The 26,347-nt window shown below is 48.5% G+C and overlaps 1 protein-coding gene across 1 annotated transcript in view; it reads right to left on the reverse strand.

The window, feature by feature from the left end:
- Positions 1-26,347, reverse strand: part of CCDC61 (coiled-coil domain containing 61) — a 786,500-nt gene that overhangs the window by 475,785 nt on the left and 284,368 nt on the right. The window contains exon 8 of the mRNA XM_086938445.1: positions 19,506-19,738. Within this exon, the coding sequence (XP_086794571.1) occupies positions 19,506-19,738 (233 nt within the window). The remainder of the gene's footprint in view (positions 1-19,505; positions 19,739-26,347) is intronic.

Below are 26,347 nucleotides of genomic sequence, written 5' to 3' on the forward strand. Positions count from 1 at the left end.
ATTTTCTAGCACACAACCGCAGCAAAGAACAACTGTGCTGATGTTTCAGAATATATCAGAATTTGTACAAAATGAAGCACATTTATTTTGAAATTCTGAAGTGTGGTGGAAACAAATATTTGAATAAGAGCAAAACACATCAGTACAATAGGTGATGACATCTGCACACATTGTTTGTGTGCAGTAAAACTGTATTTCAGTGGAAATGTAAGTCATTTTAATTAAAAATATGTTGTCTGTAATGGCAGTACTCTCTACCACATCATGCCCTTCCACTCTATGGCATGCTACTCCACTCTATGCCCCTGCACTGCAAGACACTCTGTGACATCACTTTACTCAACTCCACTCAACTCACTCCACACCACTTTCCCCACTCCACTCTACCCCTCTCCAAACCAATCTATCCCACATCCTTACATACCAATGTACCCCACTCCAATTTGCAACAAACTAACCACACTAACCCAATCTACCTGTCATATTTATCTTATGCTCTTATCTCCTTAAGCCTCTGTCTCGCGCTGGGCTTGTGACCTCTGTGTGTTGTCATGGGTTGAGCGTTCAGAATAACGGCCGTTGGATGCCTGTTTGATCCTGGTCGGGTTTTTACTCTACCACTTAACTTGAATAAATAACTAGAGCTTAAGTGATTGCCATGTCCAGTTGTCATCTTCCTGTACAACACTACCCCACTCCACCTTAACCCAAATTCACTCCACTATGATCCAATCTACCCCACTCTACTCAACTCCAATCTATGCACTCCACTCCAATCTAACCCAATTAACTAAACCCCACTCCAACCCAATCTACAGCACTCCACTCAAATCTACCTAACTATTCCACTCCACTTCAATCTTCCTCAATCCACCCCACTCCATTGTACCCCAATCCTACACACTCCACTGCAATCTACAACAGTCCAATTTATCACACTCCATTCAAAGTTACTACACTCCACTGCAATTTATCTCGGTCTACCCCGCTCCACTTCAATTCACTCAAACTACCATACTCCAATCTACCCGATCTAGCCCACTCCACTCTACCAAACTCCCAACCCCAACCTCACTCCAATCTACCAACCCCAATCTACCCCTCCCCACTCCAATCCAATTTTCTCTACTCCAATCTACCCCACTACACCCAAATCAACTCCACTCCACTCAACTTCAATTCACTGACTCCACTCTCGCCCAATCTTCCTCTCTCCACCCCTAGCTACACCACTCTACCCCAATTCAATCTAAACCACCCCAATCTACCGGACTACAATATATCCCATTCGGTGGATGAAAAGGTGGTGGAAGACCTGATGAAATGGCAGGTGTAATGCTAGAATTCTCTGTAGAGATGTCAGAAAACACACAATAGGGAATATAATAAGACTGAGGAAGTATTGAAATGGTACTTACCAGTAGGAGTAGTTTTGCAGCTCTAGTGTTTTCTGGATTCACATGCTGTGCATATATTCCATGTGTGTGTGTGTTCGACCATAATTTGGTGATAAGTCCATCCCCTGTGTGATATTAGACGGTGCCCCAGAAGTTCCTATGCACTGTCGCCATCTTCGGATTCTTTTTTCTTCTTTTCTTTTGTGTTCTGCTTGGAACTTCCATCTTGAAGTGTCACTCACCTTGCCTGTACTATTATCTCTATCTCTGGGGAGGCAGGTGGGTGCATGTGAATTCAGAAAACTCTTCAAACTGAAAAACTACTGCAGTAGAGTAGGATCTGATTTTATGGTGACCCCCCACTTTTTGCCTGGTGCTATGCTGTTTGTGACTAGTCTAACTGGGATCCTGCTAATCAGGAACCCAGTCTGTGGTTTCTCCCCTAAATTGGTTATGGTAAGTGTGAGAAGCTGGCCTGGTATAAGATATCCACTAATGTAAGTGGGCATCTTGCACCAGTCCAGACAACCCTTATGGTGATTTAAGAGGCCTTAGACAACCCTAGAAAGGTCTCCAAGTATTAGCTGTGGAGAGCAGCCTTCAGGTTTAGTCCAGGAGTCTAAAGCAGCTTGTTTTACCAGAATGCGATCTTATAGTATAGATTAAGTAAAAAAGAACCACACAAGGTATATATAAAAATATGTATTTATTATATAATACTTTCTAACACATACAAATATCTCCTGGCTGGAGAAATGCACAATGCACTCAATACTTTGCAAACAAACACAGTATATAGCACAGAATACACAGTGGACCAAACCATACTCTAAGAAAGTGGTATAAAAATCACAACTCGGGTCAAGACCATGTCGAGAGGACGTAAAAGTGCTGGGTTCCCATGGAACAACCCACGGTGAGTGACTAGGAACCCTACGGAGAGCGTGTGCAGTGTGGGAACACGACTGCGTGCTCCGTACAACTCAACATGTAAGTCAGTGTTGGAATTTTAAAGATTAAGGACCCTTCCCAGTGGACCCTGAAGAAACCCCCTGGAAGACAGAAGGTTGGAGAGCCACCCCATCCGTGGATACCCTAGTACCCATGTTACCCACACCAGGAAAGCTGGGAGCATTGGTGTGAAGTGGTTTTGAAACCGCCATCAAACCCAATGGAGGAATTCAGGAAAGTGCTGCTGCTGAAGTAGAAAGTGTCCGGTGGAATTTGAAGGTGGATTCTAGTTGGGAGGTATCTGCATCCAGAGGGGACAGAGTCTATGTCACTGAGGAGTGAAAAGGAGACTTGGAAGACAAAGGCCTTCCGATGTTGTGTGTTGCAGGAGAGATGATGAGGACCTTGACTCTGCAGCTGTGAGGACCAGGCGACGCTGAGGAGGACCAGGCGATGCTGAGGAAGACCAGGAGCCATGTACGAGCTGGTGCACGTTGGTTGTCGAGTGCTGAGCGGTCGGTGACCGGCGGGAGCACCAACAAGCCTTGGCAAATGCAACCCATGTAGAAATCAAAAAAGGTGCAGTGTCGGGACAAGGAAGGTCCAGGTGACTCACCAGAAGCAAGGGAGTAAGAGCAGGCCCGAGCAATCAAGGGAGTTCAAAAGAAACAACATGACCTTCAAATGGACCCACAGGCAGGAGGCACTGGAGTCGCAAGAGGACCTCAAGCAGCTCACCAAAAGATGCTGGCCAAGATGCAAACAATGCCCTGTGGCTGGAGATTCTGGTCACTTGAGATTCTTGAGGTTGGGGCTACTTGGAGCCCGAAGATCTTCTTGGAACGAAGCCAACAATCCTTTGCAACTGCAAGTTGACGCAGTGCACAGGAGTTGGGCTATTGCAACCCCCACGAGGGATACTGGTCTCAAACTTGGTGAGAGGGCAGGGTAGGCCTGGGGAGCTGTGGAGAACCACCACCTGTGTTGCAGAACCTTACGGAGTCTGGAGGAGCGCAGGATCAGCAAACCGGTCTACTGAGTTGAGGTGCCTGTGAATGCAGGGGAGTGACTCCTTCACTCTAAGGGAGATTCCTTCAGGTGTCTTTGATGCCCACAGTCCTTGGAAGGTTCCTGTATGGTGCCCAGGCACAGACAATGCAAAGGGAACGAGTCGAGCCAAAACGAACTCCAGAGTGCCAAGACAGTAGAAGAAGAAGCGTCTGATCTGAATCCTGTCCCTCGATGAATCTAGGCACCCACCCACAGGTAAGCCCTCACGTACCCTTAGGAAAGTGTTGGGATGAATCTGGGGAGGGTCTGGACAGGGGGAGGTTACTCCCATGTACTTTGTCCAGTTTCACAGCAGACCAGGAACCAAAGGCTCCCAGGACTGGTTTAAACCGGACTATGCACAGGGACACCAAATGTGCCCCTCATGGAGACTTAGTGGCACTGGCAAGCGCACCCACCTGGTCCCAATACACTAAATCCTGTCTGGGAGGTGGTCACACCTCACTGTAACAGGATGCCTATTGTTTGCCTTTCTCTGCTCAAGCTTGGCTCAGCAGCAAGAGGGCAGAAGTGTGTCTCTGGTCGGCAGCAACCATTTTGTGCTGTCCGGGTCTAGAAGGCTGGTACCCTTGCACACTGAGAGCCTAAGGGAGGGCTCTTTCAGTGCTTAGAATCATACCTCACAAACTGTTTACGGTGTGGGGTATGATTCAAACATGTTTGATACCAAACATGATAGGATTCGTGGCAGCCATTTCAGATGGTCATCAAGTGAATATGCGGTGCCCCTCTATATAGTATATGCCTGCTTCACTTATAACCCGGGAGAATGGACTTCGTAGGCTGTAGGGGTGTCCTGCTGATGCCCAGGGGGGACAACTCAAACTGTAACTACAGCCCTGCCATTGAAGCCTGTTTAAGCTGGTGCTACCACCACTCAAGAAAGATATAGATTTCCCTATATCTAAGGTCACTGCACATAAAACCTATAAGTCACCCCTAAAACAAGCCTTTCATTCCTGAAGGCAGCGTGCTCAGTTCTAAGTGTGAGAGTGCACCTGCATGAGCAGGGAACCCCTACAACCTTCAGAGTCCCTTCTCCCAGTTTGTAAGTGTGTTAGCCATTATGATGCATAGAGTGGCCATGTGTCACTACGCGATGACCATCTCTAAACTGGCTGTAACGAACCCTGACATGTTTGGTATCAAACATGCTGGAATCATACCCCCATATGATTCCATGCAATGTAAAGCTCCTCCGGGAGGCCCTCAGTGCGAACGATACCAGTCTTCTAGATCTGGACAGCACAACATGGCCGCTACAGACTAGAGACACAATTCTGCCCTACTGCTGCTGAGCCAAGCCCGAGCAGGGGAAGGCAGAACAATAGGTATCTTATCACAGGGAGGTGTGACCACCTACCAGACAGGATTTAGGGTATTGGGGCCAGGTAGGAGTGCTTGCCACCACTCAGTCTGCTTGAAGGACACATTTGGTGCCCTCCTTACATAGTCCAGTTCAGACCAGCTCAGGGAGATGTTGGCTCCCACCCTGGCGCGCAACTGGACAAAGGACATGGGAGTATCCTCCCCACTGTCCGTGCCCTCCCCTGGGAGGGAACCCTGAATCGTCCCAACCCTTTCCTTGGGGTACTTAAGGGTTTACCTGAGGGTGGGTCCCTAGATTCGTCGTGGGACAATATTAATTTCAAGACACCACTTCTTCGACCATCTTGGCACTCTGGACTTCAATGGACTTCGCTCTAGGCATCAAGACTGTAACTAGGAAGACTCCTGCTGCTGGTCCTGGCCTACTCTTCCTGCTCATCTGCTGCAAAGTCCATGCCAGTGCACCATACAGGATCCTTCCAAGACCTGTGGACAACCAAGAAACCTGAAGGAATCTCCCTTGAAATGAAGGACTCACTTCCCTGCATCGTCAGGTACCACAACTAAGCTGACCAGTCTGCTGATCCTGGGATCCCACGGACTCCAAAAGGCTCGGTAATACAGGTGGTGGTTCTTGACATCCCTCGAGGCCTGCTCTGTCCTCCCACCAAATTTGAGGCCAGTATGCCTAGTCGGAGCCACAGAAACCGAATTCCTGTGCGCTGCATTGACTTGCTGTTACAAAGGCTTGCTGGCTTCCTTCCTCCAAGATCTTCAGGGTCCAAGTAGACACAACCTCAAGCTTCTCCTGTGACCAAGATCTTCGTCCTCACCGCATCACCTGCATTTGTGGGCCTGTATCTTTGGTGAGCTGCTCGAGGTCCTCTCGCGGCTCCAGTGCCTCCGGCCTGTGGGACCTCTTGAGGGTCTTCTTTGATTTTAGCAGGCTCTCCTGATTGCTCCGGCCTGCTCTGGCTGCCCTGCTTGTGGCGAGTCACCTGGACCTTGCAGTCCTGACACTGCACCTTCTTCGCTTTGCTGTGGGCAATTGCCAAAACATTTTGGTGCTCCCGATGGAAAACGACTCCTCAACTCTTGACATCTGACGTGGGACAGCTCGTGAACGGCTCCTGGTCTTCCACAGCGTCGCCTGGTCCGCACAGCTGCAGCTCCAAGGTCATAGTCACCTCTCCTGCAACACTTAACTTCAGTGGGCATTCATCTTCCGGGCCTCTGGGTCACTCCCAAGTTGCATAGACTCTGTCCCCTCTGCTTGTAGATACTTCTCATCTTGAATCCACTTTTGGGTTCCACCGGACACTTTCACCTTCTCCAGCATCTTCCTGAAGTCCTCCATTGAGCTCGACTGCGGTTTCCGACGCCACTTCACAACTATGAATCCGGCTTCCCAGGTTTAGGTATCCTGGTTCCTAGGGTATCCACGGTTGGGGTGGCTCTCCAACCTTCTGTCTTCCACTGGGTTTCTTCAGGGTCCATAGGGAGGGGTTCTTTTTTAAAATTGCAACCGCGACTTACCCATTACCTTGTATTGAGCCCACGGTTGTGTTGCCACCCTGCACACAGCCTCTGCAGGGTTCCCGGTTTCTTACCTTGGGTGGTTCCTAGGGTCCCCGGCACTTCTACATCTTCTGGGTATAGTCTCAACTTGAGTCGTGGTTGGCATACCATTATTTTAGTATATGGTTTGGCCTCCCCTTGGCGACCACTGTGTATTCGTACTAATTAACTGTTTCTATTGAAAAGTATTGTGTGTGTTGTTTATATCTCCGACTAGGAGATATCTGAAGGTGTTAGTGAGTGTCTTATAATAAATGCATATTTTTATAAATACACTGTGTGGGTCTTTTTCACTTAATCTATATCAATAAGATTATGCTCTGGTAAAGCAAGTTGCTTTACCCTCCTTCTATATTAAGCCTGAAGGCTGCTCTCCACAGTTACCGATTAGAGAGCTTTCTAAGGTTGTCTGAGACTGCTAAAATCACCACAAGGGTCGTCTGGATTGGTGCAGGGTGCCCACTTACATAAGTGAGCACCATATACCAAGCCAGCTTCTCACATTTGTGGAAGCGGTGGGATTCAAGCCTGCATTGTTTTACCAGATAATCTTGGTGTGGATTAAATTAAAAAAACATCACTAATATTAGGCACATATAATACAGCTTAGAATGAGTAAGTTCTACTGAACGTAGGGTTGGTAGTTAAGGGTCTATAGCACAACCTTTTCTCCAATCTCAGAGTGTAGTTTCCACTAGGGTAGGTAGATGCAACACCTGAATACACCTAGAACCATGTCTTTAGTAGGGGATACTAGTGTACCCCAGTCTGCTAAGTACAGTGGTCTAAAGTTCCAGGAACTAAGGAACCTGTGTATTCTTAGAAAGATAAAGACAGGTGGCACCCCCTACATTAGGCTGCTCTTAGAGCTGCTACATCAGCATGATGGCCATACTGTAGGGGCAGAATATCAGATAATGTGGTTGGGAATAGTCATGGAGAGGGAGCACCAGGGGATCTCCCTGATGATCTCAATTCTGAGTGTGGGCAGGAGGACTCAAATGATTCTAACTAACCAAACTCTGACCCCTCTGGCATAGAGGATATATCCTTTGCTCCTCCTGGGAGGGTCCAGAGTAGACCAAGCAGGTATAGATCCAGAGAATCCAATGCTTCAGGCACTTCCATAGGAACCTACATATCTGGTAAGAGGGACAGCTCTTTTGACAGGGAATACCAACTGCTCAAAATAGAGAAAGTCAGACTTAAGCTCAGGACAGAGCAGATGGCCCTTGGCAAAGAGTTCCTGCAAGTACAGAAAACTAGGAAAAGACAGGCTAGAGTACCATGGTGGCAGCAACAGTATACCTGGAATTAGAGAAAGTTATTTTGACAATAGGAACCTGAGCAGGATAGTCCCTCCATACCATGAGGGAGATGATATAAATGGATCACTGCTTTGGAAAGGGCCTGCAAAGTTCAGAGGGTCCCTCAAAGCAGTGGGCAGCTGTCCTATGGCTCTCCTGTGCTAACAAAGGTAGAGATAAGCTCCTCGCTGTTAGAGAGGAGGATGTTGACAATAACTCAGTACTGAAGAGTGCTCTCATTGATCGGTTTGGCTTAACCACTGAACAGCATCGGATTAAGTTCAGAGACACCCAGCTGGCACACACCCAGGACTGGGTATATTTTTTAGACTGTGCTATTAAGGCTCTGGAAGGCTGGCTTCATGGAAGCAAGGTACAGGAATATGAAGGATTGTACAATGTGATCATTAGGGAGCCTAGCCTTAATAACTGTCAGAACCAACTTTTGCATCAGTACCTGGTGGACTCTGATCTGACCTCTCCCCAAAAGAAGGCAGACAAATGGGTCCATACCAGGCTTAAGCAGAAAAACCATGGTAATGGAGGTGAACTGAAGAAACAAGATTCTTCAAAATCCAAGGATAAGGGTGGGGACAAGGGTGAAGCTAAAAAAGAGTCTTCACAAGGACCCAAAAATGTGCATCTGAAGGTGAGTCGCAAAGTTCTAAGAAAGGTAAAAAGAAACCTTGGTGCTACATTTGTAAGGTCAAGACCCACTGGACAAGGGATGCTGATCGTCCAAAGGCCAAGGACACTACTACTACCACTGCCCCTAAAACACCTGCTCCCCCTAGTACAAGTGGTGTTGTGTTCGCTTTTAGATTCCGTATGCAATTCCCAATACATGCCCTTATATACCTATATTTTACATTGCCCTTATATAGGCATAGAAATCCAGTCCTTATTTAGGCATAGCCCATGCTGCCCAAATACAGGCATGGCTACTTCCATCCGTTCATCTACATCACAACGATTTCTTGGAAAACCAGACTCTTAAGCCGTTAGGGACTTCCCCTTGCTTGATTATTGATTTCTCCAAGAACTCATTATTATGCATGAACATCTATTCCTTAGGGGTTCATTCATGACGTTCATATGCCCGACTTTACGTCAAAGCTGGCATTCCTAAACACCTTCAAGGTATAAATATACCTTCACTTGCTATGGCAAAGCATGGTGTGCTTTGGTGCAGTCGACTACCTACTTGCACGACGCAGCTCACTACAGCAAGTGCCGAAGGAAGCCAACTCTCCAGCTGATGCACTGACCAGAAGCTGTCATCCTCCTGCCGAGAATCCAGCTCCAGTGTTTCTGACTCCCCTTGCGAGGTGTTGGGAAATCTAGTGCGTGAAAGAGATACCAACCTCTCTCATTCTAAGGTATGGAACTGATTAGAACCTAGAGAAACCTTTGGCAGTTCTTGGCAAAAACTAAACCTATGCTAAAGACTGCACCTACTTCTTCCCTTGTACTAGACCTAGGTTAGGTACAATGGGGTAGGCGTATTTTAGAAGCACCAGTTGAGTATTTTAGCTTGTGTAAATTATGTATGTATTTTTACATGTCATAGCAACAGACAATGCTATTACAGTATTATTTTATATAACTGTTTACGTTGTACGCATTATACTTTGCATTCTGTCTAACGATTGTAGCAGTTTACCCTCTTGCATGAGAAAGAAGACTGTTCAATAAACCTCTTTTTATTGAAACTCTTGTCTCTCTATTTCTGTGCAAACTCTGTAGAAACGAAGCATGCACGATTGACTGAGTGAAATAGTTATCTATTGTTTTGACGACGATGAAGATATGTTTCGATTCTAGGGGAAACAAAGTTGTCATGTTTATGCGGTTGTCAGAAACGAATCCCTTCTTGTTTACTCGAGAAAGTTTCTAGTGACCTCTGAGTTAGCTGGCACACACAATTAAGTTTAGTTTACTTGATAGAGACATACTGACCTCAGTCCTAAGTTAAATCTGTAGTGTATATTAGTCCAATGAGCAGAGCCTATTGGGAATATAGAACTACACTACATGGCGCCCAACGGTTTGGTAAGGCACGAATTTAACGCTAGATACTGGAGTAACTCAGTCGTGCTTTTCTCAGAGACCCCTTTTTCTGTAATACTCCTATAGACATCTGCAGTGGGTAAAGGGATAATATCCGCCATAGTTGAGTAGAACGAAAAATCCTATGTATTAGCTTTCTGGTTTGTTCAACGTTGAAGGATCCAGTGTTCCAAAATATTGTGCACCTTATCTTGATTTCCTTGAAACTTGCTCTGCAATTTTCATTAAACAATGTCGAATAAGGAGTAAAGTCAAAGTCAAAGTCAAAACCACTTTATTCGATTTAGTTAAAAATCATAAAAGCATTCTACAATCATACATCAAAAGGCAGAAAAATTCATGAGCAAATACAAGAGCATCATTCAGTAAACATTTCATAAAAATACATGATTTAAAAAAGCGACACTGATAATTCATTAATATACAAAAAATACATCATAATGGATAAAATACTCAATAAAATAGACATTTAAAAATGAGAACAACATCCATTTCAATTGTCTTCACAAGACACTAATATTTATATCTTTCAGTCTTTTCCTCCTGCTCCTAACCGCAGCGACAAGATAATTAGCCACGCTCCACATAACCCGCGTAGAATCCATTAATTGGAGGAACAGGAGAGCAGGTTTTGCCTGAAGGAAAGCTTTTTCCTTCAGCAATGGTACAAGATATTTCTGTCTGGGCTCACTGAAAAAATCACAAAATAGCATAAAGTGCATATTGTTTTGTGCAGAAAAACTATCACATTTACAGACAGGGGCATCATCCTCCTTAAACCAGCCGTGACTGTCACACAAAACTGTATAAATCTGGTTAAACCGAAGTTTAACCAGAAGCCACCTATGGAAGGGGATAGTGACGATGGTAAGGTACGGTTGGATGGTAAGACGCGTAATGGTCAGATAATGGGCTCTGACCGTGGGCTTAAGTAATTGGCATTCTTCCCTCACCACATTTTTCCTATTTACAAAATTGGCCTTCACCCAGACTGAGTCTGATTTCTTAAGACCCTGAGGGGAAAAGAAAATATCAGGGCGGCCCAAGTCCAAAGAGCATTTCTTTACATGTGAAAGCCAATTTATATTTTTATAGTTGTCCAGATTTAAACAATCCGCCAGAATTTTATGGTTAAGACCCAGATTTTTATTGGTCCAAATCCTTATCCATAACAAGATAGGAGCCATAAGAAGGGTATCCGATATATAACCAAACCCCACTTCCTGGTGGACTGAAAACGTAGCTGTGGATTGGGGGAGCCCTAGGGTGGAACGCAGGAATTTATTTTCTTCCCTTTGGATTGGATCGCTATTTACATAGCCCCACAGACCAGCGCCGTACCTGGCTATTGCCAAAGATTTTGCCCTGTATAAATTAAGTAAAGCACCTGTTGGCTTCCCTCCCAGTCTCCTTGCAAAACTTAGGATGGCATTGGTTGAGCTTCTAACCGCTTTAGTTTTGGCTACAACTTGCGGAGCCCAACTCCCCTTGTTATCAAAAATTACGCCCAGATATGTGAAGACTTTAACATTTGTGATCACATCGCCATAACAATAAAACTGTCTGGAGTTGTTTTTACCAGTCCCTATAGCCATGACATGAATAAGGAGTAGTTTCTGTCCTGTAACTCCAGTTCTGTAGTAGGGGTATCTCTGTTATAGTCATAATCTAGTGAATAGTCCCGCCCATGTGCGTGGACCCCGGCAATCAAAAATAATCTCTTAAGTTGTCAAAATCATGCAGAAACTGCAAAGACACTTAAGAGAGAATTTAAAGACAAATAATGCAGCCTATATCCACAGGCTACACTGTCCAGTACTTCAACTAGAAATTCCACCAAAAAACACCACACACAACACAGCCTGCCAGTTTCTACCATAGAGAAACATGCCTCCCCCAGTCAAAGACTCTGGAATGATAGAGAGGAAGGTAGGGACAGACAAGCCCCATAGGCTGCCATTATGTGGCTTAAATAGGATACTGTGCCTTTAAGAGAACTTTCTAGACTTCCCCCAGTATCCCAGAATGCATAGCAGGTCCAACTTACTTTCAGTTCTTTTTGAAGGCGTACAAAACGCCAGACCTGCCGCATTGTTCACATGAAGAATTCTCCACCAGGGAGGAGGGAGGGCGCTTATGACTATAACAGAGATACCCCTACTACAGAACTGGAGTTACAGGACAGAAACTACTCCTTCTGTAGTAGGGGATCTCTGTGTATAGTCATAATCTAGTGAATAGAATGGCAAGCCCATCCCCACAACTAAGCGGTGGTGGAGAATAAGTACATAATGCCACTATTGTGCGAACAAATTCCGCAGCGAAGCTTGTCCAACCTGAGCGTCTGCCCTGGCGTCAGTGTCCAGGCAGTAATGTTTAGCAAAGGTATGAACCGACTTCCAAGTGGCTGCCTTGCAGATTTCAGCAATCGGCACGTTACGGAGCAGAGCCGTCGTGGCAGCTTTGCCCCTGGTGGAATGAGCCTTAGGCTTACCTCCTAAGGTCTTATTAGCTTTCTGATAACACAATTGTATGCAGGACACAATCCACCTAGAGATGGACTGCTTAGAGGTCGCAAGACCTGTCCTGACCGATCCATAATTGACAAACAACTGGTCAGACCTACGGATATCTTTGGTTTTATCCAGATAAAATTTCAACACCCTCCTAACATCCAGAGAATGGAGAGTCCTCTCCGCTGGGGATGAAGGGTTCTGAAAGAACGTAGGTAAAGTTATAGTCTGGTTGACATGAAAGTCAGAAATAACCTTGGGAAGAAATTTAGGGTGAGTACGCATAACAACCTTAGCAGCATGAAATACAGTATAAGGTTCATTACAACACAACGCCTGAATTTCACTCACCCTGCGGGCCGATGTAATGGCCACGAGGAACGCCGCCTTCCAGGACAGGTGCTGCAACGAAGCCTTATGAATAGGTTCAAAAGGTTCCTTCATCAATCTGGACAGCACCACATTCAATTCCCATGAAGGCGAGGGAAGCCTGACAGGAGGGAATACTTTCTTCAATCCTTCCAGAAAATCTTTGATCACGGGGATCTGGAAAAAGGAAGTCTGTGAAGGGCATTTCCTGTAGGCAGTCAATGCAGCCAGATGAACCTTAATGGAATGCACATTAAGGCCAGACTGCGCCAAATGTAGAAGGTAAGGAAGGATGACATCTTCCTTGCAGGCCGTAGGATCATGGTTCTTAGACTGGCACCAGACACAAAACCTCTTCCACTTGTAAGCGTATGAAGTCCGAGTGGAAGGTCTCTTGGACTCCTTCAGTATGTCCATGCAATCGTCGGGCAGATTCAGATGGCCATATTGCACTATCTCAGGAGCCATGCCGCCAAACTCAAAGACGAGAGGTTGGGGTGTAACATCCGTCCCCCGAACTTCGTGAGAAGGTCCGGCCTGCACGGCAACCGGATGTGAGGAAGGAGAGACCGGTGAAGTAGGTCCGTGAACCACCACTGCCTGGGCCACTCCGGGGCGATGAGGATCATCCGAGCCCTGGACCGGGCTAGCTTGATGAGCACCGCCGGAATCAGGGGAATGGGAGGGAAGGCGTACAGAAAGCCGTTCGTCCAGTCGATCCATAACGCATTCCCCAGCGTCCCTTGCTGGAAGTACCTGGAGGCGAAGTCTCTGCACTTGCTGTTTTCGGCGGTGGCGAACAAATCTACGTCTGGAGTTCCCCACCTTGCGAAGACTTCTCCTAGTACTTCGTCGTTTATGACCCATTCGTGGTTTTCCTGAAGCAGTCTGCTCAGTGCGTCTGCCTGAACATTCTGCACACCTGGTAGATGGGTGGCCGTTATCGTCAGTCCTCTGGCTAGGAGCCAGTGCCAGATCGCTTGCGCCTCCTGCGACAGAGTGCGCGATCTCGAGCCCCCCTGCTTGTTGAGGTAATACATCGTGGTGGTATTGTCCGTCTGTACAAGCAGAGAGTTGGTCTGGAAGGACGGAAGAAAGGCCTTCAGCGCCAAGTGAACAGCCCTGAGTTCCAGGAAATTGATGTGATACGTGGCCTCCATCGGTGACCACGTGCCTTGAATCTGTAGAGTCCCGGAGTGCGCTCCCCATCCCAGAAGAGACGCATCCGTCACGACAGTCTGCGTGGGAATGTCCTTGTGAAAGGGAACCCCTCTGAGGAGATTCTCCGCCGAACACCACCACTTCAGGGACTGAAGAGCATGCCGCGACAGGCGAATCTTGTCGTCCCAAGATCCTTTCCTCTGATCCCACTGATCCTCCAAGCACTCCTGCAGCGGTCTCATGTGTAGCCGTGCGTGCGGCGTCAGGAAGATACAAGAGGCCATCGATCCCAGTAGAGAAGACACCGTCCTCACTGTTGTTGATGGAGTCGACATAAGAGCCTGAGCCTTCCGAAGGAGTGATAATCGTCGCTCTTCCGAAGGAGACACGCTTGCTGACAGCGTATTGATGGAGGCTCCCAAGTACTGTATGCATTGGACCGGAGTCGGGACAGACTTGGCCATGTTGATGTGCAACCCCAGCTTGTTCAAGAGAACGCACGTCTTCTGGAAGTGCGCTCGCGCTTCCGAGAAGGAGGATGCCTTGATCAGCCAATCGTCCAAGTACGGTTAGACGAACACCTTGTTCTTCCGCAGGTGTGCCGCTACCACCGCCATGCACTTCGAGAATGTCCTTGGCGCAGACTTCAGTCCGAATGGGAGTACTGTGTATTGATAGTGATTGGTGCCGACTTGGAACCGCAGGAACTTCCTGTGTTTGTGTGCAATGGGCACATGGAAGTAAGCATCCTGTAGGTCTATCGCGCAAAGCCAGTCTCCCTGTTGCAACTGAGGGTAGATCTGGTGCAACAACAGCATGCAGAACTTTTCTCTGCGAATCCACTTGTTTGCCTGTCGCAAATCCAGAATGGGCCTGAACTCGTTCTTGTCCTTCTTGCGAACCAGAAAGAACCGGGAGTACAGACCTCTTCCTCTCTGAGACCGAGGTACGTCTTCTATCGCCCTTTTCCTCAACAGGATATCCGCTTCCGCCTGAAGCTCGCGCAGCTGAAACTGGGAGCTGACCGGGGGAATAGCTGGAGGAGGGCTGGTGAACCGAAGACTGTATCCATTGCAAACAATATTCAGCACCCACTTGTCCTGAGTAATTTTTCTCCACTCTGCCAGAAAAGGTTGGATGCTTCCCCCTACCGGAGTGGGTAACGGATCCGGGGGAAGTAAGTTCCTAGGGCCTAGGCCCTGCCTGGCCCTTGGGCGCCGAAGCCGACTGCTGGCCTCCTCTGCCCTTCTGCCGCTTCTGGAACGGCTTACGGAATGGCTGCTGCTGCTGCGAGTGCCCCGAAGCCTGTCCCCGGCCTCGGCCTTGCCCTCCGAACCGCCGTTGGAACGGGCGGTACTGCTTCTTGGTTTCCTTGGGCTTTTCCAGGCCCACCGCCGTCAGTGTTTCGGCCTCCGCCTTCATGCGGGCCATTTCATCATCTGCGTGCTTCCCGAAGAGGGTCTCCCCGGAAAACGGCAGATTGGCCACCCTCTGCTGCGCGTCCGGTTTCAGGGACGTCAGCCGGAGCCAGGCGTGGCGCCGTTGGTTGATCCCGTGGCAGAACCCGTGAGCAGCCAACAGGGAAGAGTCCGCAGCCGCGCTGATTATCTGGTTGGCCACCAGCATCCCCTCACTCAGGACCTCCATGAAGTCTTCACGTTGCTCCCGAGGCAGATGTTCCGCAAAGCGCTCGAGGGAGTCCCAGAGGGCGCGGTCGTAACGCCCCAACAGAGCCGTGGCACTCGCCGCCTTCATGGACGTCGCGGAATTCAGTAGTCTGGACGGGGCCGCTCTCGTCACAGCCGGGGTGAGAAACAGCGCCATAGCCGGTTCTTCCAAGCCCGGCACCAAGGGCAGGAGGGGACGAGACATGTGCCTCTGATGTAGAGTCTCGAAAATGACGGACGTCTTCGGAGTAGGCACTGTCAGAGTAATGCCTAGCTTCGCCGCGCCCCTCAACAGGACGTCTTGAAAGGCAACCAGGTCATCTATCGGGGACACCCTGGTGTCCGGCGACCCCGACAGCGTAGGGGAATAGTCCCTGGTCCCAGACGATCTCGTGCGGGAGCGAGATTCGCGCCTCCTATGGCGGTGTCTCGACCTCGTGGAAGATCTGTGCCTAGAGCGAGAACGGGACCTGCCAGCTCTAGGGCGCTCCTTCGGTTTGCGAGGAGGGGTCTTCCGTGGCTTCTCACGGGGACTCTTCGGATCCTCCCGGGGCTTCGGTTTCGGGGTCCCCTTGGGAGGAACCGGCAGTGACGGCAGAGAAGCGGACCTCGGCGGAGGCACCACCGGCCGTGGGGCGGGCCCATGCGGTGGGACCGGAGGTGGAGCAGGATCCTCCGCAGGCAGAGGTGGCACGGGTGGAGGGTCCTCCTTCGGTACGGGTGGAGGAGGAGGAGTCCCGGGTCGAGAAGGAGTGTACACTTCCGAGTACACCGAGCCCGGTGAACCTTTAGGGGACGGGTGCGGAGATCCGTCCCCATCCGCAGGCGACCTCTTCCTCTTGCGTCCACTGGAAGTGGCGTGACTCCTGGGGCTAGAGCCCCCTCTGCGTCGTTTGGGAGAGGGAGACCTACTCCTCGACGCTGACCGCTGTCTGCTGGACGCAGAACGACGCTTTTCCGGCGTCGAACGGCGCTTCCTGGACTCCGGCGTCGAACGTCGTCCCCTCGACGTCGACCCTCTCATCCTCGGCGTCGACCGTCGACTCCTCGACGTCGATCCCCTCTTGCGCGACCTCTCACGCCGTCCTCTCGACGTCGGGCGGTCCGCCCTCGGCGTCGATCGCCGTCGTCGTCTTGATGTTCCCGACGTCGAGGAGCCCCTCGACGTCGATCGGCGGTGTCGCCTCGACGACGATCGGCGGTGTCGCCTCGACGACGACCGACGGTGTCGCCTCGACGGCGAGCGTCGGTGCCGCTTCGACGGCGAGCGCCGATGCACGTCCCTGCGCCTTCGGCGTCGGTATGAAGACCTCGACGTCGACGAAGACGATGACGTCGACGGCGGCTTCGACGTCGGCTTCTCCTTCGCCGTCGAGTCGTCGCGCCGTCTCGACCCGGAGCCCCGGGGAGACGGGGAGCACGCCGTCGTCATCCCTCTCGACGCCGCCGTCGAAGCCCTCGACGTCGACGGAGAATGGGATCGTTGGCTGGACTTCCTGCCCCCGGGGAGCCCCCCAGGGGCCTCAGCAGAGGCAGAGGGATCCCTCCCAGGCTGCCCAGACCCACCTGCAGCACGTTGGCGCCTATCCTCCAGGCCAGCCAGCCTGATCTTCAATCTGTCCCTGAGTGTCCTAGCAGAAAGTTGCTGGCAGATCACACACTCCTCAGGGCCATGATCTTCTGGAAGGCACACGATGCAGACATCATGGGGGTCGCTTTTGGCCTTCTTCCTCTCACATGCTGGGCACTTAACAAAAAGGCCAGGCATTTCGGAGCCCCAAAACGCCTAAAAAACAGCACAAGGGTGAGAAGAGAACACCAAGCAGTATCACAGCACTTTTAAAAGTCAAAAAGTGCAAAAACAAATTCAATAAACCCTTGAAAAAGGGAGAGCTCAATGCCAGGGTCCTGTAAGCAGGAGCCGGAAAAAAGAACTGAAAGTAAGTTGGACCTGCTATGCATTCTGGGATACTGGGAGAAGTCTAGAAAGTTCTCTTAAAGGCACAGTATCCTATTTAAGCCACATAATGGCAGCCTATGGGGCTTGTCTGTCCCTACCTTCCTCTCTATCATTCCTGAGTCTGGGACTGGGGGAGGCAGTTTTCTCTATGGTAGAAACTGGCAGGCTGGGCTGTGTGTGGTGATTTTTGGTGGAATTTCTAGTTGAAGTACTGGACAGTGTAGCCTGTGGATATAGGCTGCATTATTTGTCTTTAAATTCTCTCTTAAGTGTCTTTGCAGTTTCTGCATGATTTAGACAACTTAAGAGATTATTTTTGATTGCCGGGGTCCACGCACATGGGCGGGACTATTCACTAGATTATGACTATACACAGAGATCCCCTACTACAGAACAGCAACAACACCAAAACCGGTGGAGCTGCGGCTGATCCAGCCGATGCAGTTTTAAATTTTACAGTTTCCAAGAAACAGACGAGGATGCTATATCCATTCCTCTAACTTTAAGGAAAGCCATCACTATAAAACTTATAAAACATGGCCTAACATCAAGAGGTGGTAGGACAGCTTTTGTGATAGAGGCACATGAATATCACCAGACAAAGGTATTCTATTCATGGATAGTGTTCCCAGAAGCAATCCAATAACACGTGTTCCACTTCAACAAAGAAGATGATCCACTAGAGGAATATATTCAGTTTGAGGATATTGAAATTCCACTCACATATCAGAAGCACGAGCTCTGTTTTAAAGGTGCCCTAAAACATTTAAATCACATTACCAGGCTCAGTCCACTAGGTAGACCTGGAACAGCATGGTCGGCTCTAGCCAGCTACATACCTGACCCTGACATTGAAGCAATGTCGGACGAATAATTACTTAGTAATATATAAAATTTAATAGAATTATACAGTGACACCCCAATTGTCTGTAAATCCTGAAAATGTCTTTACTAAAAACACTCCTACTCCTTCTAAAAATAAGTGGGAAAATAGCAAACAAACCTTCCAAAGAGAAGCGTTCTCATTCCAGAGGTAGGTCTCCTCAAAAGGAGGTATAACCTCAGGAATAGGGATAATTTGAGAAAACCTGATAGATATCAAGATACTGATACACGTGCCTCTCATACCTTTCAGACTTCATCACAGAAATCCGAAAGAAGAGGACGGTCAGAGAACAAGGAAGAACGTGTGAAGTCCAAAGACGATCAACACGTTCAGAAAAGCAAGAAACCTCAATTCACCAAAAAGAAGGTAGCAGGTCTAAAAATCAGACATGCAGAGGATCTTGAGAACACAACTCAAGAACGGAGAATGGGCTCAGACAATGTTGACAGCGCAGCAGAAGTCACCATATCTCGCCAGAACCTGAAGGATATTCTGGAGACAGTGGACTTGAATTAATTAATTCAAGTTGAAACTGAAGATACCAGAGTTAGTTCTCCACATAAGTTATATGAAATAACACTCCGAATGAAGGGAGACATACCAAGAAAAGTGAGAGCACTCTTTTGGGAGCAACTTTCTAAGGGTTATGACATTCTTCTAGCTGAACAAGACTGACCACCACAATTTGTCAGGGAGTGCCCACATGGCGAAACACACAGAGTCAACAAACCTTCCCCTACACCCCCCCCCCCCACTCCCCCACCCCCTCCCCCCAAAAGATGCGGGCAGACAAGCAATCGTTAAAGCCACAGTGGCAAGGTCTCTGAGTCAATTACACACAGTGGCGGGAACACAGGCAGTCTTCGTATCATACATCAATTTATTTTCATAAAGTTAAAACCATTGCTCAAAGATTCCAGCCTGACAGATGGACAGATAAGCCAGCAAGCCAAACACAGTACTTGCATTTTTGTTTACCAAGATGCTCTTCCGATTTCAGTAAAACCTTCGGATGCACAAGTTTTATTTTTTCCTTCTCAAATACACCAACATAGCTAATAAACATGACACAGTCTAGCTACTTCTGATTTTAGATAACACCCACTGTGCATGTACCAACAAGGTCTAAAACATTTCTTATACCCACAACAACGATGCACAACACAAACCGATTCTTAGTGCAACTGCCTCTGTGAATTTCTGTACAAAAGACCTAAGCAGTACAGGGAACCTGTAAAATGTTTACCTGAAGGTGAAGGGGTCAATCGTGGGACCCTGGACTGACTGCCGCTCCGTCCCTCTCGAGATGCAGCAGACCAGTGACCTTCTCTCTCTCGGGATGTAGAGCGCTCTCGTGAAGTGGATCGTCGAATGTCCCTGGATTTGGCTGGGAAGCCATTTCGAACAAGCGGCCCATGACCTGCACTAAGGCCAGAACCGGATCGACTCTGAGGCGATGGTCCAACAGGAGTCACCTTCCTTGAAAAACAACACAATTATAGGAAAGATTCAAAGAAAATATAACCTATTTGAAATTCTTCACACGTACTAAACGTTCAAGCTACCAGTGGTATTGTCATTGATATCTACAACAGAAACAATAGATTACAAATATAAAGCATTGATCTATGGAATAGGTGTTCAAACATCATACAATAAACACTCGAGCGCTGATGCATTAAACATTCAGATTATCGATGTAATAAGGGTGTAGCCAACAATGCAATACATTCATACTGTACACAATAAATATTACCCTGATGTAATAAATGTTGAAACAATTTACACACTTAACATTCAACTAAACAATGCAATGAGAGTGCAAATACCTAAAACCACACTAAAGGAAAAATGAATGAACACCAGGGCTAAGCTAACATCATAACACCACCAAAGGGAAACTCAAACCCTTTATGGCTCCCTTAAAACACATATGTTGACATATTTTGTAAAGGTAGGACTAATATAAAAAAAACACAGTACCTTGACCTTCACAAAACACAGTATCTTGACCTTTACAAGCTTGACATCAAAATATCTCTTGCAAATGCTAAATCATCTCGCACCCAAGACATAATCACTTTCCACACAAACACTTTTCCTGCACTGAATCCCTAGAAGCTCATTATCCCTCATTGATAAGGCTACTGTGCAAACTACTCATGTGGTCTCTAACTGCACCTCTGAAAAGATGCTCATTATAAGAACATTATACTTGTATGTTAGGCAATCGCAACCAAACTCATAAATGCTTCCTATTCTTCTGTAGCATCATGTTCGGCACACCCTCTTTCCCACTAAAACCCCAGCTAAGCTGGTATGCTTCCTTCTGAACCTCACTAGTCCGCAAACCACGTGTCCTGCGGCCATACTCCACTGTTCCATCTCCCTACATGCACACTTCTTTCGAGAGCCCATCAACGTTAGAAAGAAACTGTCATTGCCTTCATCAGAACTATAGTTTTTCTCCCCACTTACCTGCTGTCACATCTCAACCAACTGAAACCTCTTCAAATAGATGTTTATGCATTCTACTATAGGGCCTTCTCTCAAGTAGATCAAATTATGTTACTTATGCATGCCACTAAAAACTCTTCCCCACCCCTTTCCTACGTAACCATAAAGCAGAACTAAACAATGTTGATCCCCCACTAATGCATACAATCATAGCCATCTTAAGGATCATCAATACAGGACTAAAGTGGTTCTAAATTTGACCTCTCAGTTCATTACTTATCAGTCTCCAGGAGCCTGTTGCACTACCTACCTTTTCACATCCCTGGTGACGTTTAACACAACAGGCTCATGGGTGCCCATAAGTGCAATTGTCTTTTCCATTTACACTGACTCAGTAAAATGATATCCTTGAGTTCTCATATTATCTTGACAGAGAAAGCAATCAATTATTTTTGTTCACTCTATCTTTTTCCTCTAACCATTAGACAAGACGTACATACCCAACCCCTTAACAGCTATTTCTCACTAGATGGTCCTCTGATCACTTGTGATGAACTCCTAAACAGACTTTTTTCTTGCCTTGGAAACATCCTATTTTCATGATACTTTAATCCCTTCATGCCCAGCAGTGAACCTTGTTATGCTTAAAAAATCATTTTACAGGAAGGAACGTATGTATCTGCTGGGGAGAAAGCTAAACAGTGGGCCTGCAGAATAAGATGAAAGGCTATCTAATAGTCTCACATATAATGCAAGTTCAAATTCCCACAATAAACAAGCATTGGCATAGCCATTAGGTCTCGCCTTATTATTATATTATTTATTTATTATTAATCTTATAAAGCGCGACAGCTACCCGTAAGGGTTTCCCGGCGCTAATTGACAGAAAACAACATGATTGATCCTGAAGGAGAAGAATTATTGGGCAAACAGCCAGGTCTTTAGGGCTTTACGAAAACGGAGATGGCACTGCTCCATTCGTAAGTCGATGGGAAGAGAGTTTCACAGTTTAGGTCCCAGTACAGCAAAGGAACGGCCTCCCACTCTGGAGAGCCTGAACCTAGGTACGCAGAACAACTGTTGGGAGCCTTTGGGACCTTATAAGTGCGTAGCCATGCAACAGTTGATGCTGTTGCACCAAGGATATTGTGCTGCATAACTGAACACTTATAAAGTCCCAAAGGCAAGAACTATTGGCTATGCCAATGCTTGTTATTCTGTTGAGTGTCATTCTTTTTAAAAAAGTGACTTTTTCTCCATCTTCAAATAGTGGAATATTGCTATCCTGGGATATCCCATCCTTCATTTTTTTATTTGTTATTAATATATAGGGGATTTACAAGAAGAATTAATTTGATATAGGTATCTGGGCTCCAGTGCATCGTATACCTTTTTAGGGCTCGCCTATCCCATTCCGCAAGGAATGCATAGGGGAGAATTTTAGTGGGCAAAAAAAGTTCTCAAACCATCGGGCGGATTTCCTACAGTTCACGTTAACACAAGCACAGGCTTTTCCCTCGGTGAGCTTCACTTCAAAGGGCTCCCCCGCCCACTGCTTCACACTTCACGGCCGCCAGGCCGTGTCTCTCATTTCTCCTCCCCCTCCCCTGCTTCACACTTTTCACGGCTGCCAGGCAATGTCTCGCATTTCTCCTCCCTCCTTCCCCACAGGAATGCCAAGAGCTTGTTCTCCCGCCTCACGTCTCCCGCTCTGCTGGCCGCCTTTATCTCTTTCCATCTCCTTTAGTTTTCGCTTTCTTCACCTCTCTCTCCTCCCCAGCCTCCTCTGTGCTTTCGTGAGCTCACCCGCCTCCCTCACTCTTTATTTATTTTCACCTCCACCTCCTTCCTGCCTCTTCATCTCTCGCCGCCCCCCCCTCCACACACACCTCGTTGTCTCTGCTAATGAGAGGTTTATGCGCTTCCCAAAACTCGCGGGATCAAGCGAGATTTGTAATAAACCCTCTTGGTAATCTACTGGAACCCGGCATCAGGGAGATTGCGTAATTGGCAGCCACTCACCTCTGCCGCTTACCCTACTCCACCACCCACAGAAGCAGGCAAACTTCACAGGCACAGCTGTGATGCCCCCATTACCGGGACTTACTGAGCAAGAGGCCAAGCTTTTTCAAGGGGATCTTTGGCCCAGTTTCATATTTGAAAACTGAGAATAAACGGGGCACTTCAAAGCACATTTTCCAAGCCGATTATTGAACTGGCAAGATAGCTCAGTGAGTTAAGCACCTGCTGCAGAGATCTGTCTGCAGCCTGTAGTAACAGTGTCCGTTTCCAGTCGCAGCTGAGCAGACTCCTTTAGAAGTCGAGAGGTATTACTGGATTGGATAATGCTGCCATCTCCCGTGAGTGATTACAAATGCAAAGAATCTCGGACAACCCGTGATATAAAAGGAAACGTCGTATTGTTACCAGAAATATGGGCTTATGAACTCATTTATACATTTTAAAACCGAATAAGTTCACCATCCCTGTGTCTCAGCAAAGACATCAAGGTCCTCAAGAGATGCATCCACGCAGACAACTCGAAGAAATTCTTGCATCCGATTAGCTTCCCTCCACCCACTCCTTCCTACTCCGTTGCTTTTCACGTTAGTCTCCATCCTATTAGCTTCCCCCCTTCTCGCCTCCCCCTCCTTCCTTCTCTGTTGTTTTGTCAGGTTAGTCCCCATCCGATTAGCTTTCCTCCCTTCTCGCCCCCCCCTCCTTCCTTCTCCGTTGCTTTTCATTTTAGTCTCCATCCGATTAGCTCCCCCCCTTTATAATTGCAGCTGTGCTTGGATGAGAGCCTACGTCCCATTGTCACTGGCTTGGTTACTTAAATCTGTGGAGATTGAGTGCTATCGGGACACCCCTCCAGATCTATTTACAGACTGCAATATTTGTATTGACATTTTGGGGGGTGAAAGGTGCTTTATAGAAAAACAGTAACAAACCAATTTCGCCCCAAAGTTTTACCTGGTCATGCAGTGAACATTACTGAATGCAACAAGGCTTGAGTGCAACCGATCGTGGTCAAGTCAGGCCACAGTCACGCCCTTACTATGACTCACTAACTCGCCAGTACTCTCTACAGCCTCACTGCAACGCCCTACGACTCCACCACTCACTAACTCCCTCACTGCAGCACACTCCCACTCAAGTCCTCACTACAACCCTTACTGCAACATCCTCCCACTCCAGCATTCACTAGAACTCAGCATGCACTAGAACCCTCACTAAAATGCAATTTAACTCATTACAACTCTCACTGCACCAGACTCCGACACCAGTGCTCACTGAAACCAACACTGCAACACCCTGCCGCTCCAGCACTCTCTAACCCCTCGCTGCAACACTCTCAGCCTCCTGCACTCACTAAACCACTCGCTGCATGACACTCCCACTCCGCAACTCACTACAACCCTTCCTGCAACACGCTCCCACTCCACCACTCATAAAACCCTCACTTGACACCTACCACTACCAGCTGTCACTACAGTGATCACTGCAACAACGCTCACTCTCCAGCACTCATTAAGCCACTGGCTGCAACACACTCACCTCCAGAACTCACTGAATCCTTCGCTGTGACCTCCAGACAGATCTCTGCACTGGCACACCTCAGCTCTAACTGCACCCGCTTTAGTCCTTTCTGTCCCTGTCCAACCCTCATTGCACCCTCCTAGCCCTCGCTCTGCCTGCTTCGATCGCCATACTCAAGCTCACTGCATACTCCTTCCTTCTTAAGCACCACCACAGCACCATTCAGCACCACCTCATTATCACTCAGCACTACCACAGCATCACTCAGCACCACCACAGCATCACTCAGCACCACCACAGCACCACTCAGCACCACCACAGCATCACTCAGCACCACCACAGCATCACTCAGCACCACCACAGCATCACTCAGCACCACCACAGCATCACTCAGCACCACCACAGCATCACTCAGCACCACCACAGCACCACTCAGCACCACCACAGCACCACTCAGCACCAATACAGCACCACCACGGCACCACTAAGCACCACCACAGCACCACTCAGCGCCACCACGTCAAAACTCAGCGCCACCACGGCATCACACAGCATCACCACAGCATCACCACAGCCTCACCACAGCATCACCACAGCATCACCACAGCATCACCACAGCATCACCACAGCATCACTCAGCACCACCCAGCAACTCCACAGCATCACTCAGCACCACCACAGCATCACTCTGGAACACCACAGCATCATTCTGCGTCACCACAGCATCATTCTGCGTCACCACAGCATCACTCATGGCCTCCACAGCATCACTCATGGCCTCCACAGCATCACTCAGGGCCTCCACAGCATCACTCAGGGCCTCCACAGCATCACTCAGGGCCTCCACAGCATCACTCAGGGCCTCCACAGCATCACTCAGGGCCTCCACAGCATCACTCAGGGCCTCCACAGCATCACTCAGGGCCTCCACAGCATCACTCAGCACAACCACAGCACCACTCAGCAAAACCACAGCAGCACCCCAGCATCACTCAGCACCACCCCAGCATCACTCAGCACCACCCCAGCATCACTCAGCACCACCCAGCAGCATCACTCAGCACAACCACAGCACCACTCAGCACCACCCCAGCACCACCCCAGCACCACTCAGCACCACCCCAGCATCACTCAGCACCACCACAGCATCACACAGCGCCACCCCAGCATCACACAGCGCCACCCCAGCATCACTCAGGGCCACCCCAGCATCACTCAGCGCCACCCCAGCATCACTCAGCACCACCCCAGCACCACCCCAGCACCACTCAGCACCACTCAGCACCACCACAGCACCACTCAGCACCACCACAGCACCACTCAGCACCACCACAACAGCACCACTCAGCACCACCACAGCATCACTCAGCACCACCACAGCATCACCACAGCATCACTCAGCGCCACCACAGCACCACTCAGCAACACCACAGCATCACTCAGCAACACCACAGCATCACTCAGCAACACCACAGCATCACTCAGCACCACCACAGCATCACTCAGCACCACCACAGCATCACTCAGCACCACCACAGCATCACTCAGCACCACCACAGCATCACTCTGGAACACCACAGCATCACTATGCGCTACCACAGCATCACTCAGCGCCACCACAGCATCACTCAGCGGCACCACAGCATCACTCAGCGGCACCACAGCATCACTCAGCGGCACCACAGCATCACTCAGCGGCACCACAGCATCACTCAGCACCACCACAGCATCACTCAGCACCACCACAGCATCACTCAGCACCACAACAGCATCACTCAGCACCACCACAGATTCACTCAGCATCACTCAGCACCTCCACAGCACCACTCAGCAACTCCACAGCATCACTCAGCAACACCACAGCATCACTCAGCAACACCACAGCATCACTCAGCAACACCACAGCATCACTCAGCAACACCACAGTATCACTCAGCAACACCACAGCATCACTCAGCAACACCACAGCATCACTCAGCACCACCACAGCATCACTCTGGAACACCACAGCATCACTATGCGCTACCACAGCATCATTCTGCGTAACCCAGCATCACTCAGGGCCTCCACAGCATCACTCAGGGCCTCCAC

Source organism: Lissotriton vulgaris, chromosome 9, assembly GCF_964263255.1.
Source record: "Lissotriton vulgaris chromosome 9, aLisVul1.2, whole genome shotgun sequence".
NCBI lineage: Eukaryota > Metazoa > Chordata > Amphibia > Caudata > Salamandridae > Lissotriton > Lissotriton vulgaris.